Source organism: Falco naumanni, chromosome Z (assembly GCF_017639655.2).
Source record: "Falco naumanni isolate bFalNau1 chromosome Z, bFalNau1.pat, whole genome shotgun sequence".
Taxonomy (NCBI): Eukaryota; Metazoa; Chordata; class Aves; order Falconiformes; family Falconidae; genus Falco; species Falco naumanni.
The window spans coordinates 5,815,072-5,828,880 of NC_054080.1; the positions used below are offsets into that span (position 1 = coordinate 5,815,072).

At 39.4% G+C, this 13,809-nt stretch overlaps 1 protein-coding gene across 1 annotated transcript in view; it reads left to right on the plus strand.

The window, feature by feature from the left end:
* The window catches only part of ADGRV1 (adhesion G protein-coupled receptor V1), a 292,864-nt gene that overhangs the window by 223,004 nt on the left and 56,051 nt on the right, over positions 1-13,809 (plus strand). Inside the window, exon 87 of the mRNA XM_040578910.1 lies at positions 13,422-13,579. Coding sequence (XP_040434844.1) covers positions 13,422-13,579 — 158 coding nt within the window. The remainder of the gene's footprint in view (positions 1-13,421; positions 13,580-13,809) is intronic.

Below are 13,809 nucleotides of genomic sequence, written 5' to 3' on the forward strand. Positions count from 1 at the left end.
GCACAGTGGCACGCTTATCAGCAAGAATGTTTGTTTATATGGGTGTTCTTCGCTTATCAGTAACAGCACCAACGTGAGCTTATGGTAGAAGTTCAGCAAACATTCTATTAAGTTTAAAAAAAGAGAAAAAGCTGTATAAATGCTCGTGTATTTTGTTACATTTTTAATTTTTTTTTAAAATGACATTTTCTTAGCTTTCTTAAATGTCTCCTCTTAATGGTAGAAAGCCTACTTATGTTTTGCAGATTACAAAAAGGGTTTATTTCAGAACTAGAAACAGCAGGAACTGACATTTCAATAGCTTCAGGTACACATAATGCAGAGAAAAATAATATTTACAACTGTCCTAGCTCTCGTCTTAAATTTCAGACCTGCTTTACACATAACAGTTTACTCTTTGGGACTAGAACCCACTAATGTTTAGAAAACTTTTTGCTTCTTAAAATGTAACTCCACCAGAGTGCCAGTTTTTAAATATATTTAATTAAATAAAATCTGATTAAAAATTTAAAAAGTAATCATCATGCACCCTTCAGTTTTAACACAGTCAGTATTTAAGACCTGTTTGCTTGCATTTAGGACCCAGTTCTCACAGCTGCCTACACTTTTTTATGGAAAGAAATAGGCAAAGTATTTCTAGTAAGGGCATGTGCATACGTAAGTACCACTTTAAAATCTGAAACTGTCTAGTTAGAAATTTCCAGTGTGTAACAAATGTGTTTCCAAGGTTTTTTTCTAATAAAACCAGAATTTGGGCTATTTCATAATACTGCATTGCAACTAGATTTAAGAAAATTAGAGTTTGTGTTAAAATTCGATGCAGTCCATGTCAATTGACCAACATGGGATAAGTATGCAGTTTGCTTGCAAGTCATTAAAAAAAAGAAAAAGTGGCAGGGATTTTCCAAAGAATACAGGAGAGCTGGTGAGCAACCACATACTGCCAAGGCGATGTCGGCGGGACGTGGGCTGTGTCGTGCCTCTTTGAAAGCTCCAGCAACACCCTTTCACTCAGTTGTAAACCAGCACTATTTTCACCTTACTATAAGGTCATTTATTGGAGTTATTTAATGCAAGTATAAATCAGAAAGTTCTCTCCTGGTTGTTTTGAGCTACTCTGCTATTGCAGAACAGACAAAAAATATATATATATATTTCCTGAGAGGAACCTCTTATGAAAAGAAACCCTTTGCATATCAGAGAGTCATCAAAATACGGAGCCATGCCGCAGTTCAGCTGGCCTCCACTGCTTGAACAACCTCTCTGCCCTGCCAAGTGTAAACCCTGAGGCAGCTGTAATTTATGCTGACCACTGTGAAATTGTTCTTTCCTGCTCAGTCCTGTAGCAAAATCAGCCTAGTTGGAGGGAAGGCCCTTGCTCCGTGTGCTCATACGGAGGTTTCTGAAGCACTGAATCATGCAAGGGGACACGCTGTGTCTTCCTGAGTCACGATACACAGTGCTTGCCTTACAGTGCTGGGTTGACCCAAACCATGTCGCTTCTGAAACGTGCTGTGGGTCTGAGGTTATTATGAAAAACGAGCTGTTAGAAATGCAGAGTGCATCTGACCATCAATGCTCAGCATCTGTACAGCTGCCGTGGCCTTTTGAGTCTTATTTTTATCAAGGCATCCATGGCCTTCCTTTTAATGTGACCCATTATACGGCTGCAGTACTTTTTTTTTTTTTTATTATTATAACTTTTTTTTTCCTGTAGTAGCTGGAGTTCTCTGCTTGAGACAGAAATGCTCAAACACTGCTCTCGGTTCCTGAAACAGCACAGACATAAGGATTCACTTTTGCTGTCTGGGAAATTATGACATCCAAATTTGCAAAGCTACCAGTTTATGTTTAGGCCTTCATTTATATATTTTCTTATTTTAACTACTGAAATACAACTATCACAGTATGAACTTAGTGTAGTGAATCAATATTTCAATATGCTTTATCAGCTGATTTTAATTTATATATAAACACTGCAATAAGACTGTAAGGTGGTACCGTCTAGGAAGCATCACTGGGTTTTCTGTAGAAGTTTGATCTTACCACTGCAAGACAGGACAAAGGGAAAAAAATACTGGTGTATCGTTTTTTAGGACCAACTTGAAATACTATAAAGGGGCCTGCATCTCTCCAGCTGTTGGGTATCCACCGTCACCCAAAATCAGCAATTTCACCAGGCCTCCTAGAATTGAAGAGGTTAGTGCTTGTCACTTTTGAAAACGTTTTCAATTATAAAGTGATACCTTAAATTCCAACCATTCATGTCAAATAAAAGCGCTGCAAAGACTGATACAGAAGTAAAGTGACCCAGATTGGTCCTCAGTCACAATTTTGGACTCTCCTGCAACCAGAGCTACATAGCGCTTGGTCTGGTGCCTGCGCTGTTCTCTGCAGGGTCTTTGTAGCATGTTACCATGTGTTTTTTTTAAATTCAGAGTATTTGGAACAACATGAGAGCTGGATTGACAGCAACCAGGGGAGTGTTTCTATAGCATGAAACTGAGGGTGAGTGTGGTGTGCCCTTGCAGGTGGCCATGGAGTTAATTTTCCCCACAACAGCCCTCATAGTGCTGCACTTTGTGTTGGTGGCTAGAAAGGTGGTGATAAGACACAGTCAGCCTGGACATTTTTTTGAAAATACCTAGTTGGAACAATGCAAAACCATTAGGTGTTTTGGATGGTAAGAGGATCCATGCTTGACCATAGATCCTTAGAATTTAATTTGCTAGCATGGATATCCCCTACTATGTCAGTATTGATTGAGGATGGGAATTTTTCCTAGATTGATGAAAATGTTTTTCATTTTCACTTACCCAAGCAGACATATGGTGCCAACTTTTTGTTGAAAAATGTTTCAAGATATATTTACATGTAAATGCATCTGTAGATATGGAGGGGCCTGGCTGTCTAAGCAGTGTTCTGGCAGCCACAATTGTACTTTTTGACCTGGCACCAACATTCTCAAAAACCTTGTAAAAATTATTTGACATCACTAAGTTTTCTTTCTATGCTGCAAATTGGAAATTGTAATCTTTATAGTCTATGCTTAATATATAATAAGTGTAGGCGATAGAAGCATTACTCAGTACTAGTGTTGGCATGCCATGTTATTACTCAGAGCACACCTGAAACCAATGGTTGCTTTCTGAAAGCTTAGGAAAAAAATTCCATGCCTACTATATTGCAATGTGCTTTGCCCTTTGCAAAAAAAAAAACAACTAAAAAAAACCCACACACACAAAAAAACAACCCCCCGAACCAAACCAACTTTGCTGATAGGTTTTAGGATTCTCGTTTGTGTCTTATTCATATGTTTAGAAAGAGATTGTCTAACCAGCAGCAGGATGCGAGATACATTGGCAGTGAGCGTCAAGTTTTTGATAAACATTTTTTGGGGTACTGGATAAAGTAAACACTGCATTGTTAGGCTGGAGCTGTGAGTCTGGTTTTCATCCTTGGGCACTGGAAGGATTACTTTTCCTGTTATGCACTTCGGATTGTGCAATATTTTAGTTGATTATGGATCTAAATGAGCTTTCTTATCATCAGAGGCATTGGCAGTCATCATCCTAGTAAAACAGCAAATAGGATGTAAGTAAAATACATGCTAGGCATGTTCTCTGGATGCATACAGATGTCCTGTGCATGTGCATAGCTTGTGGTTATGGATAATGAAGGGAAGCGAAGGATAAAGGGAGAAAAGAAAGGAGAAAGGAAAGGCAAGGTGAATCAAGAAAAGAAAAATAGTAGAATTGAGAAATGATCTACAGTGGGGAAAAAAAATAAGCTCAACTGATCTCTGTTTCCTATTTTGGGCTTGATTCTGTGGATTGCCTAGGAAATGTTTAACAAGTGTTCACTAGAAAAGAAAGCTTTATCTACATTAGAACTGAACCTCAGGGGCTTCGCTGTAAAGAATGGTTCAAGCACAGAAATAAGAGCTGCCTAATATCTTTCATTGCAAAGCACGTGCTTTAGGTATTTGTTGGTGGGTTTTTTTCCCGCAAAGAATTAATTTCTGGGCTTGAAAGTACCTTGCTAGTTTGTGTCTGGATTCTCTTTTAAGGGACCCAGCCCTGATCCTTGTGGATCTGCTAAAGACAGCTAATCCCTTCTGTGACTGCACTGATAGCCATCAGCCAATCTTGGTATATTTTAAGCCCCTTGGCTTGTGTTTTCCAGCAAGAAAATGTATTACGACATGGAGAAAGTATTCAGCTTTTGCTTTTTGCCTACTCATAGATTAACAGTTCCTTTGCCAACTTGTAGTTTGCCAATACATGCCCCTTCTCTTTAGAAAACAAAAAACAAACAAAAGACTCCCCGCCCCCCCCCAAGAACCAACCCAAAACCAACCCAAACCAAACCAATCAAAACAATTGTTATTATTTTTTTATCTATTGAGAGTGGAACATGTTGACAAAACCTCTGATAGCCTTCACATCTCCAGTGTGAACTTTTTGAATTCAGTTAATCTTTTTGAAATGTGCCAAAACCAGACACAGCTTGCCACTGAGGTATTTGTAATGCTGACTAGAGCAGAATGGTTACTTCGTATGTGTTGCGGCATATACTGCTGCACAAACATCCAAATATGACATTTACCTCCTTGGAACAGCATAAAGCTACATCTCATATCCTGCTTAGTGTGATCCACAGTAATTCCCAGACTCTTCCTGCAGAATTAACTAGCCAGTGAGCGTGGTAGCTGTGTAGTAGGTTTCACACTTGCTTTCGTTGTCTTGTACACCACTGTGTAATTCAAACAGTGTCAAAAGTTTCCAAAAGTATTTCTAAGCTGAACCTGTAACCTCATGAAAGAATGAAATCAAGTTTATCCGATGTAGTCGTTTGCCCAGGAAAGCATCATGATTTTTGCCTCTTAATTCTTCATGAGCTGAATGTTTTATCATTTCTCATACGCGTTCAGTTTCTGACCTTTGGAGCAATGTTAGTACATATCTAGTAATCTCAAATTTCTCTTTATGTTCCAAGACATATTGAAAAAGGCAGTAAACAGACTAACTATGTTCTCAGATAAATTTTTCAGAATTCTTGGATGAAACTTCTCAAGGAATTGTGACTTTAAAATGTCCTTCAAATATTGTTCAACATCTTTCTTGGTTACTAATGGACTGGAAAATATTACATTTGCCTTATATAATACAAGCCTAGAATAAAGGAGTTTCCATTCAAATTTACCACAGCACAAACTGGGAAAGAAGTACAGTGAAAGTTGGTTGTAGTTCATAATGTTATTGACATCTGAGATCTGTTCTGGAAAAAGTAGTATTCAGTGGGGACATGTGGAAAGACTTGTATCTTGCCAAGAATAATTAGCTATGCAAAAATAGGAAGGGGAATAACTGGCTGTTTACCAGTTCTTCACAAAAAGATATCATGTATATTGTGGATGATGAACTGAGCATGAGTCAACAGCTTTGTGCCGCAGCACAAAAGGCAGACATGATATTGGTCTATATATATAAAGCTGTGTAGTCTTAAGGACACATGATAGTCTTAAATATAAAGTATGCTCAGAAAGACAGAAGGACCTAAGACTGTTCAGTTAAAAGATGACCAGAGGGGAAATTTACATCAATTTACAATTAAATAAAAGAATATTGCTGCAAATAAGGGAAGAAGCTGTTTCCCACATTGACTGTGCCAAGATCTAAGGTGCATACACTGCACCAAGAAAGAGTTAAATTTAACACTGGGAAATGGTGTCCAGAGGTGAGTGCTGTGGAGCACTGAAACAGGTTTGTTGAAGAGGCTTTGTGTTTGTTATCAGCCTACACAGACATCAGGCACTAATGACATAGGGGTGGTATAGAGAAGAGCTTTTTTATGGAGAGAAAAGCTTTTTAGTTCCCAGCCACAGTACAGTTTCCTTTAGTAAGAGGTTCACAGGGACTGTGAGTGGTTTCTGATGGTACTTCAAAAATATTTTCGAATTCTCACTCGTGTTAAGTGATCCCTTAGCTGTATTCGTACTACCATCTGTCCTAGTTTCAGCTGGAATAGAGTTAATTTTCTTCCTAGTAGCCAGTAGAATGCTGAGATTTGGATTTATTATGAGAATAATGTTGATATCACGCAGATGTTTTACTTGTTTGTAAGTACTGCTTACCCTCAGTCAAGTACTTTGTGGTTTCCCATGCTCTTCCAGGGAGCAGGTGGCACAAGGAACTGGGAAGGAGCACAGCCAGGACAGCTGGCCAAAGGGATGTTCCATACCACAGAACATATATAAACCGGGGGGAGTGGGCCAGGGCTGGCCAGTTGCTGCTGGGGGCTGGCTGGGCATCGCTCCATGGGTGGCGAGCAGCTGTACTGGGCATCACTTGTTTGCTTTTTCCCTTTGGATTTTATTCCTCTCTCTCCCCTTTTCACTACAGTTGTGATCATTGTTAAATTTTATTTTATTTCAATTATTAAATTGTTCTTATCTCAACCTACATATCTTACCTTTTCCCCTATTGCCATCCCACTGTGGGCAAAGTGTGAGCAAGGGTCTGCCTGGCTGTTACTTAGTAGCCAGCTGGGGTTACACCACGACACCATCGTGGGCCAACGCTTGCTGCAATGATAGGCAGCAAGGTGACATCTCTCATACATGCAGGGTTTTTTTGGCTGGATTGCAAACTTCCTATCTGTTCGGTAAAGGTCAAAAAACCCTCCAAATAAATGCTACACCACCTTCCATTGCCCAAGGCAGCCGTAAAGCACATCAGATTGGGCCAAGTGCTTTAATTCGGGCTTCCACAGAGTTTTACAAAGTGTTAAGTCTGTGTTTTCAGGGTGTTCCACGGTCTGCTGTTAGTATATCTGGAAGACTGCATGAAGTGGAATGAAGACTGCGGGGTGTAAACCCATGTACCTTAGGCACTCTGAATTTTTGTATAATCTTGTAGAAATCTGTAGAATCTTATCTACTCTAGAAACAGAAATATCTCTGGTGTGAATGTGCCTTGAAGTTCCTCAGGAACTAGTGACTATCATCTCAAATGTTAACTCATTTTAAGCCTAGCATGCCCTTTCAAGCTGTTTTTTTTCCACATCAGTTTATAGAAACAGAAGCTTCTTTTTTAAAAAAGAAAAACCAAAAAACCAACACATACAAGAGAACTGTCCGCATGTTTCCCTATCAGGGGAGTGGAAAACAAAACTCAGCACAAACCTTAATCCTGTTGCTTTGATGTCTTTGTTGAATATGACTACTGCTGCAATATAAAACAAAGAGAGGAGCTGTGTTCAGGTAGGGAATTAGTCAGTCTCAGGAGGCATTGACGCTGCAGAAGCTGGCACAGTTACCAGCTCTGAGCGTATGTCCACCGCCAATGCGATCTCAAACAGTTGCTAGAACTGGCATTTTCCTGCGCACACTTTTAAAGTAAATGAGCATTTTTTTCCCCTGCTTGCTTTAAAATGCTCTGCTTTAAAGCTCAGTGGCTCATGAGCCGCTCTGCCTTGATTCACTGCCTTGATTCTACCGTCGTGGTAGATGTCCATGTGCATAAAACATTAGCAATCCTGCATCGCATGTGAAGTGTCCATGGATCAGGGCCTCTGGCTTGGTGCTAAGGGAAATAAAACACGACAGCTTTACCTGGGCGCTTACTGCTTTCTGTTTGCACCTCACTGCCAAAAGGCGCAAAGGTATTTGATACAAGGAACAGCAGTATTCCAAAAAAAGCAGAAAGTTGGAAGAAGGGACCAAACATAAACTCCTGTAAGAATTATTGTACTAGATGTAGGCCCACATGGGAGCAATTTGCCAGCTGAAATTGCAAATGAACATACAGCAGAGAACTGAGTTTGTTGGTGATTTTGAGATGCGAGAGATCAGACCTTCTCAGAGGATTGTACTTAAGAACTGTGTTAAAATTAAAAGCCCAGAGCTCCTGCCTATTAAAAATCTGCAATGTTTTCAAAAGAGGTTTGGTTATCAAACTGTTAAGCTGCCCAAAACATCAGAAGGAGATAATAGGTATCGTCATCTGGGATGAGTTCATAAAAGCAAAAGATCTCACTTTTTGGTATGTTGCTTAGATACAGGTCATACACAATTTGCTGCAGATAATCTGTCAGATTAGCAAATTTTTAGCACATAATTATTTGCAAAAAATGTTTCCATTGTCTGGCCTGCTCTGCACTTAGCGGAAAATTGTTGAGCATGTTCTAAGAAGCTATTCAAAGTGCCAACTCAGAGGTAATGTAGCCTTCCACAGCAAAGCCGAGATCTGGAACAGAGCGAGTTGCTTTTTAAGAAAACCCACAATGTGTGAACGTCTGGAAGTGTGTCTAATCATAACTCAACTTGCCTATTTTAATTTTCTAGCATTGTCTCATCTCCTTTGTGAAGAATTTGCTAAGTAACGATGAATAAGTGATTCAGGCTTTGCCTTTTGTTAAGTTATTTTAGGTACATGATTTCTTTCTCTAAATGGAGGTGATGAAATGCAAATATAAGTGCAAATCCATGTGTCTGACCTTTGCCTTTTACTTTCCTGATGTAACATGCCCCGTATGAGCAAACTCAAATGGTGCCACAGTCCCCTGTTCTCCATGCCAGGCTGCCCGCCAACCAGCTGTGCCTAAAGCAAGGGAGAAGTTCAACAGTTATCCAGCTTTGTGCCCAGGATTGATAATAACGAAAATAAAAATGAATAATACATTTAAAAGTTGCAACAACAATTGTCACAATCGTAATCTAGGTCTAGCTCTGGAGTGAAACTCACATGACAAGTAAAAGTCAAAAGGTTAGCTGCCTGCCGGCAAAAGTAAATGAGAACACCAGGTGCTTGATAGCCAAGAACACTCTCAATTTTTTGTCAAACTTAACTATCCATAGTTTCAAGACACGTTTGAAGGAGTCTTAGTCCTTAGACTTAATCATTTGAGTCCTTAATATCTAAGGCATGGCAATGGCAGAATAAAACTGTCTGTAACACACTGAGCTATTTAAAATATTTATTTCTTTCTTAGAAGGGAACAAATTATATCAGTCCTTTCACTGAATACTTCCCTGGATTTTTAAAATATTCCTTATTTCCTTAGCAATATTGCTTAGTTTGGGGTTTGCACTGGTTTTGTTTTTTTTGTTTGTTTGTTTGTTTGTATGCTTTTTCCTTTTTCAATAGCAATTATGTAGTTGTGTTAACCAATAGTTTCAGTATAGATTTTGTCAGTTGCTTTCTCTTTTTCCTTTAAAAGTATTAGAAAAATAAAAAGAGGCCTTCCATATCTCATGTTGCTGCAATACCTCTCCAGATTTAAGGAAATTTTATGGTTTGAGAGGTCACAGAAGACTTTGCAAAGACACTTCAAGGGTCACATAAACATGCTTCACCCCCTTGAGAAGAAAGCAGGACTAGTAATCCTTCTTTATAGATCAGAAGCAGGGGTGGAAAGCAAAACCAAGGTAAAGCCCTGATTCTTACCAGCCAGTAAGTGAGGTCATTTTAATCAATGAATTGACGTAAATATATATGATTTCCTGAGATTACGTCTTTTCCAAAGGGAAGATTATATTGTCTATTAAATTGTATGTCCTAGTCCCTCCATGTTTTGATTTAGATGAACATCTACAGTAGCTCTCTCTCTCGAAAAAAAAAGTCTTACCTATTAAAGCTGTTTCTTAGCATTCTAGTCGTGGCAAAAAATATGTAAACTAAGTGTCTTATTGGTTCATATTGAAGGAAAAAAAAAACCCTAATATAGTTCCTGGTTTTGGGGTTTTGTTGTTTGTTTGTTTGTTTTTTAGTTCTTAAATGATTAACAAATAGAAGTATGGAACTATACCTTGGAGAAGGCACATACTAAAGACAATGATTTCTAAAATTATTTCTAGCCTCTTTAATAGGATTATAACAGATACAGACCTACACAGGGTTTTCGATAATGTGTTGAGTCTTCTCATTAGTTGGAAAAAGAAATATTTTGTAACTTAGAAACATTTGAGCTGGAAGTAGAGTGCTGTTTATGGGACAAGTGCCACCCTGAGTAGAGTAGGAGACCAGGGGGCTAGCAAAGCGGGTCTTGAAGATAATGAAAATATATTAGTTTAGCTAGGAGTAGTGAGGGAGAATCAACCTATGGGAATATTTTACTGTTGAAGTTACCAGAGAAATTTATAGTAATAAAATCAAAATCAGGGGTCAAAACAAAGCCAGAGGTCAGAACAAAGTTGTCAAAACAGAACCAGAGATGGACCCTCCGGTCAATAACAAATCAAGAAGGGCGAGAGTGGAGGCAGCTTGGGATGAAAGCTATACAGTTGTCTTTTCAGTGTTGGAAGAGATGTAATCTGGTAGCAAAGCTGCTCAAAACAGTCAGGAAATAAATAAAAAAAAAACCTAACAATGTACAATTTGGGAACAGAAGTCACAGAAACTTTGTTTTGAAATTACAGTCTCTGAAGAAGCTAACAGTGTTTGATTTTTCTTGTCCTCATTGCAGAAGGCATGCATTTCAACTGGTAGCTGTATTAATATTTTTTTTGTGTGTTTTGGTTTGTTTGTTTGGGTTTTTTTGGGTTTTTTTGGGTGGTTATTTTGCTATTAATGAGATTCAAAACAAACAAAACAAAAGCCTAATATTATTCACCTAACAAAGAAATATTAAAATAATTTTATTATGCACAATGGCTCTGGATCAAAGACTTACTTTACAGTCTAGTGCCTATTTAAAAAAAAATAAAATACTTGAAGGATATACTGCAGGACATAATGGTCTTCTTTAAACAAGTAAGATTTGTAATTATGTATTTCATTCCAGTTTCACATCAGCCTTTCTAGGCCTTTTCCTGTAGAATAGTTGTGTTCTGAAACACCAACTTAGTTGATGTTTTGGGATATTTTTCTTCGGTTCCCATCCAGTGCTAAGAATATGACGCACAGTAGATCCATGTGACAAATGTGTCATGGTAATGGAACAGTAAATGTGTACCCCTAGTGTCAAGTGTAATAAATATTTTCAGTTGGTCCATATAATGATATCCCATGTGATTTCCAGCATAAAAGATATCTTTCAACATACATCATCACACTACTGTAAGTGAGTAAGATCACAGGAAGTAGTGGGTGTCGTTGAGTTGCTCACCATTGCTTTGAAGGGAAGAAATCCAAAGTAAGCTTTGTACGTTAGTACGGCTTTGTGTATTTCTTGTCTCCATAAATTTTCAGTGTCTTTTCTAGAGCAAGTACACAGGGGTATTAGTAAAAGTGATCCATCTCTGTGGGTTTTCATTCATGCAGCTTTTGTTAACTGAAATGAAGGAGTGTTCATGGAAAACTTCCAAGACATTCAGATGACAGACTTTTAAGAGTATATGGGATCTCTGAAATATAAAAATATAACAAATTTTATAAATTACAGGTTTCAGAACATAAATATGATTTTACAGGAGACTATACCTGTGCTAAGATTCTTGGCTTTGGTATAATCATGAAAAGCAGCGTAGGTTATGGTAATGCGCCTTCATGTCTTCATGCTAATTGGGCCCACTCAAGAACACATTTGGGGAACTAAAATAGCTTTCACACCTAAGAAATGGTAAAAATTAGAAAGGTGAAATGGATCAGATGTTGTGTCCAGGGAACAACTGTGTTGGCAGCAGGTTGAGGGAGATGATTGTTCCCCTCCGCTCAGCACTCACGAGGTCAGATGCGGAGCGCTGGGTCCGGTTCCATGCTTCTCAGTACAAAAGAGAGATGGGCAGACTGCACAAAGTCCAACAAGGGGCCACCAAGGTGAGTAAGGGACTGGGACGTCTCTCCGAGGAAAGGGTGAGAGAGCCAGGATGCTTCAGGCTGGAGAAGAGAAGGCTCAGCAGCATCTTTTTAATGTATATAAATACTTGCAGGCAGGGTGCACAGAGGAGGGAGCCAGGTGGTGGTGTCAGTGGTGTCCACTGACAGGACCAGAGGCCGTGGGCACACACGGAAACACAGGAGGTTCCCTCTGGACATCAGGAAACGCTTTCTCACTGTTTGGGTGACCGAGCACTGGCACAGGTTGCCCAGAGAGGTCATGGAGTCTCCATCCTTGGAGATACTAAAAAAACATCTAGACACAGTCCTGGGCAACCAGCTCTGTGTGTCCAAGCTTGAGCAGGAGGCGAGGACAAAATGACTCCAGCAGGGTCTTCTTACCTCAACCATTCTGTGATTCTGGGAAAAAAACCCACCTTTAATTGCAGTAGAGACTTCCTACCTTCCTGTTGCTTATTTGCTTGCTCAGTGATGTTATCAGGTGGTACCTTAGCTTGGTGTCTGACTGAGCCTGTACCTTCTGAAGACAGTTGTAGAAGGTACCTAGATTCTGCTGGATATTATTTTGTCAGTCGCTGAGGGTGTGTAGAGCGTGCTCTGGAAGAGCTGGCACAGAATGCAGTCTTGACTTGCTGGACAGAGTACACATGCCCACCTAAGCAAACCCAGAAGGTATACCAGTGAGACACGTACCCAGGCTTTTCTCAGCTATATATTATACTAGCATTGACTCTAAACATGTTTAGCAGAGCTGACCTGACAAACAGAAGGGCTGGGTAAGTTACACCCTCTTAATAGGGATAGCAGTGATCACATACTCTCTAGACATACTGACTCCCGCGCCGTCCCTTGGGCTGCTCCGTTGTGCGTCATCTCTAGAGTAGGTCAGTGCCTGTAAAGCACATACTGATCTCCAGGGAGTTCACAGAACCCCCTGATCTCTCATACCGTCAAGAGCTCTCTTTAACTACCATCTCCATATCCTTCAAGTCATCATCTTATATGTGTAATTTGACTCTTTTTCAGGAATAACTCATGTTCCCATCACATCTTTTTAAATAATTATAACTTTAATAAATGGAAAGGGTAAGGAGAGATAGGACAAATAAAAAATAAAAATGGGAGGGAGGGAGCATTTGGCTTCAGTGTGCAAATGACATATAATTTCCAACAACTTGAGGAGGAATAGTTATCTTGCCTTTAAGACTTGTTCATTTATTTTAAAAATATAATTCTCAAAATTTAATTTGTGGTTTCAGGAGCTAAGTATAGAAAATTGCATAATGCCCTTTTAGACTTTGGTGACTAAGAGTGATCAAATTACATGAATATAGCATGCATGGAGTTGGTTAAAATATTGTTCCATTGCAACAGTTTAAATCTCTCCAACATTAGATAGGCAAAAATGTAACATGCATACTTTTGAGGTGCAAATGTTATACCCCTTAAGGTAATGATAAGGAGATAAGAACTGACAGAACCCAATCCATCCTATCAAGGTTACTCTGGGAACAGAGTTAAAGAATTTGTGGTTTGTAAAGCATATGCCTCATCAAAAACATTTGTTTCTGAAATTTTACAACCGTTCAAGGTGCCTCCTAAGTTTATTAACTTCGGGTTTTTTCCATTTATTCCCATCAGGTGCTTCATTCCAAATGCATACGCTGCTCTCTTCACCGCTGCTCTGGTGCCATTAATGTGCTTGGTGGTGGTTTTTGTGGTGTTCATCCACGCCTACCAGGTGACCCCGCAATGGAAAGCATACGATGATATTTTCAGAGGAAGAACAAATGCCGCAGGTATGAAGGGTTGGCTACACCTGTGGAAACAAGCTGGGTGCTCAGAATGGTACTGACTGTTCTCGCCAGTTCAGAAAACCCCACGAGAAACCACAGTTCCATAGATACCTATGCACTTGTGTCAGATTCAGTGTGCTCGAGGTCCCTTTGATGTCTGCGAAGGTACTTGATGATGTGAGTTATGCAGATGCTTAACTGTCTTAGGAGGATAAATATGTGTTAAACCGAAA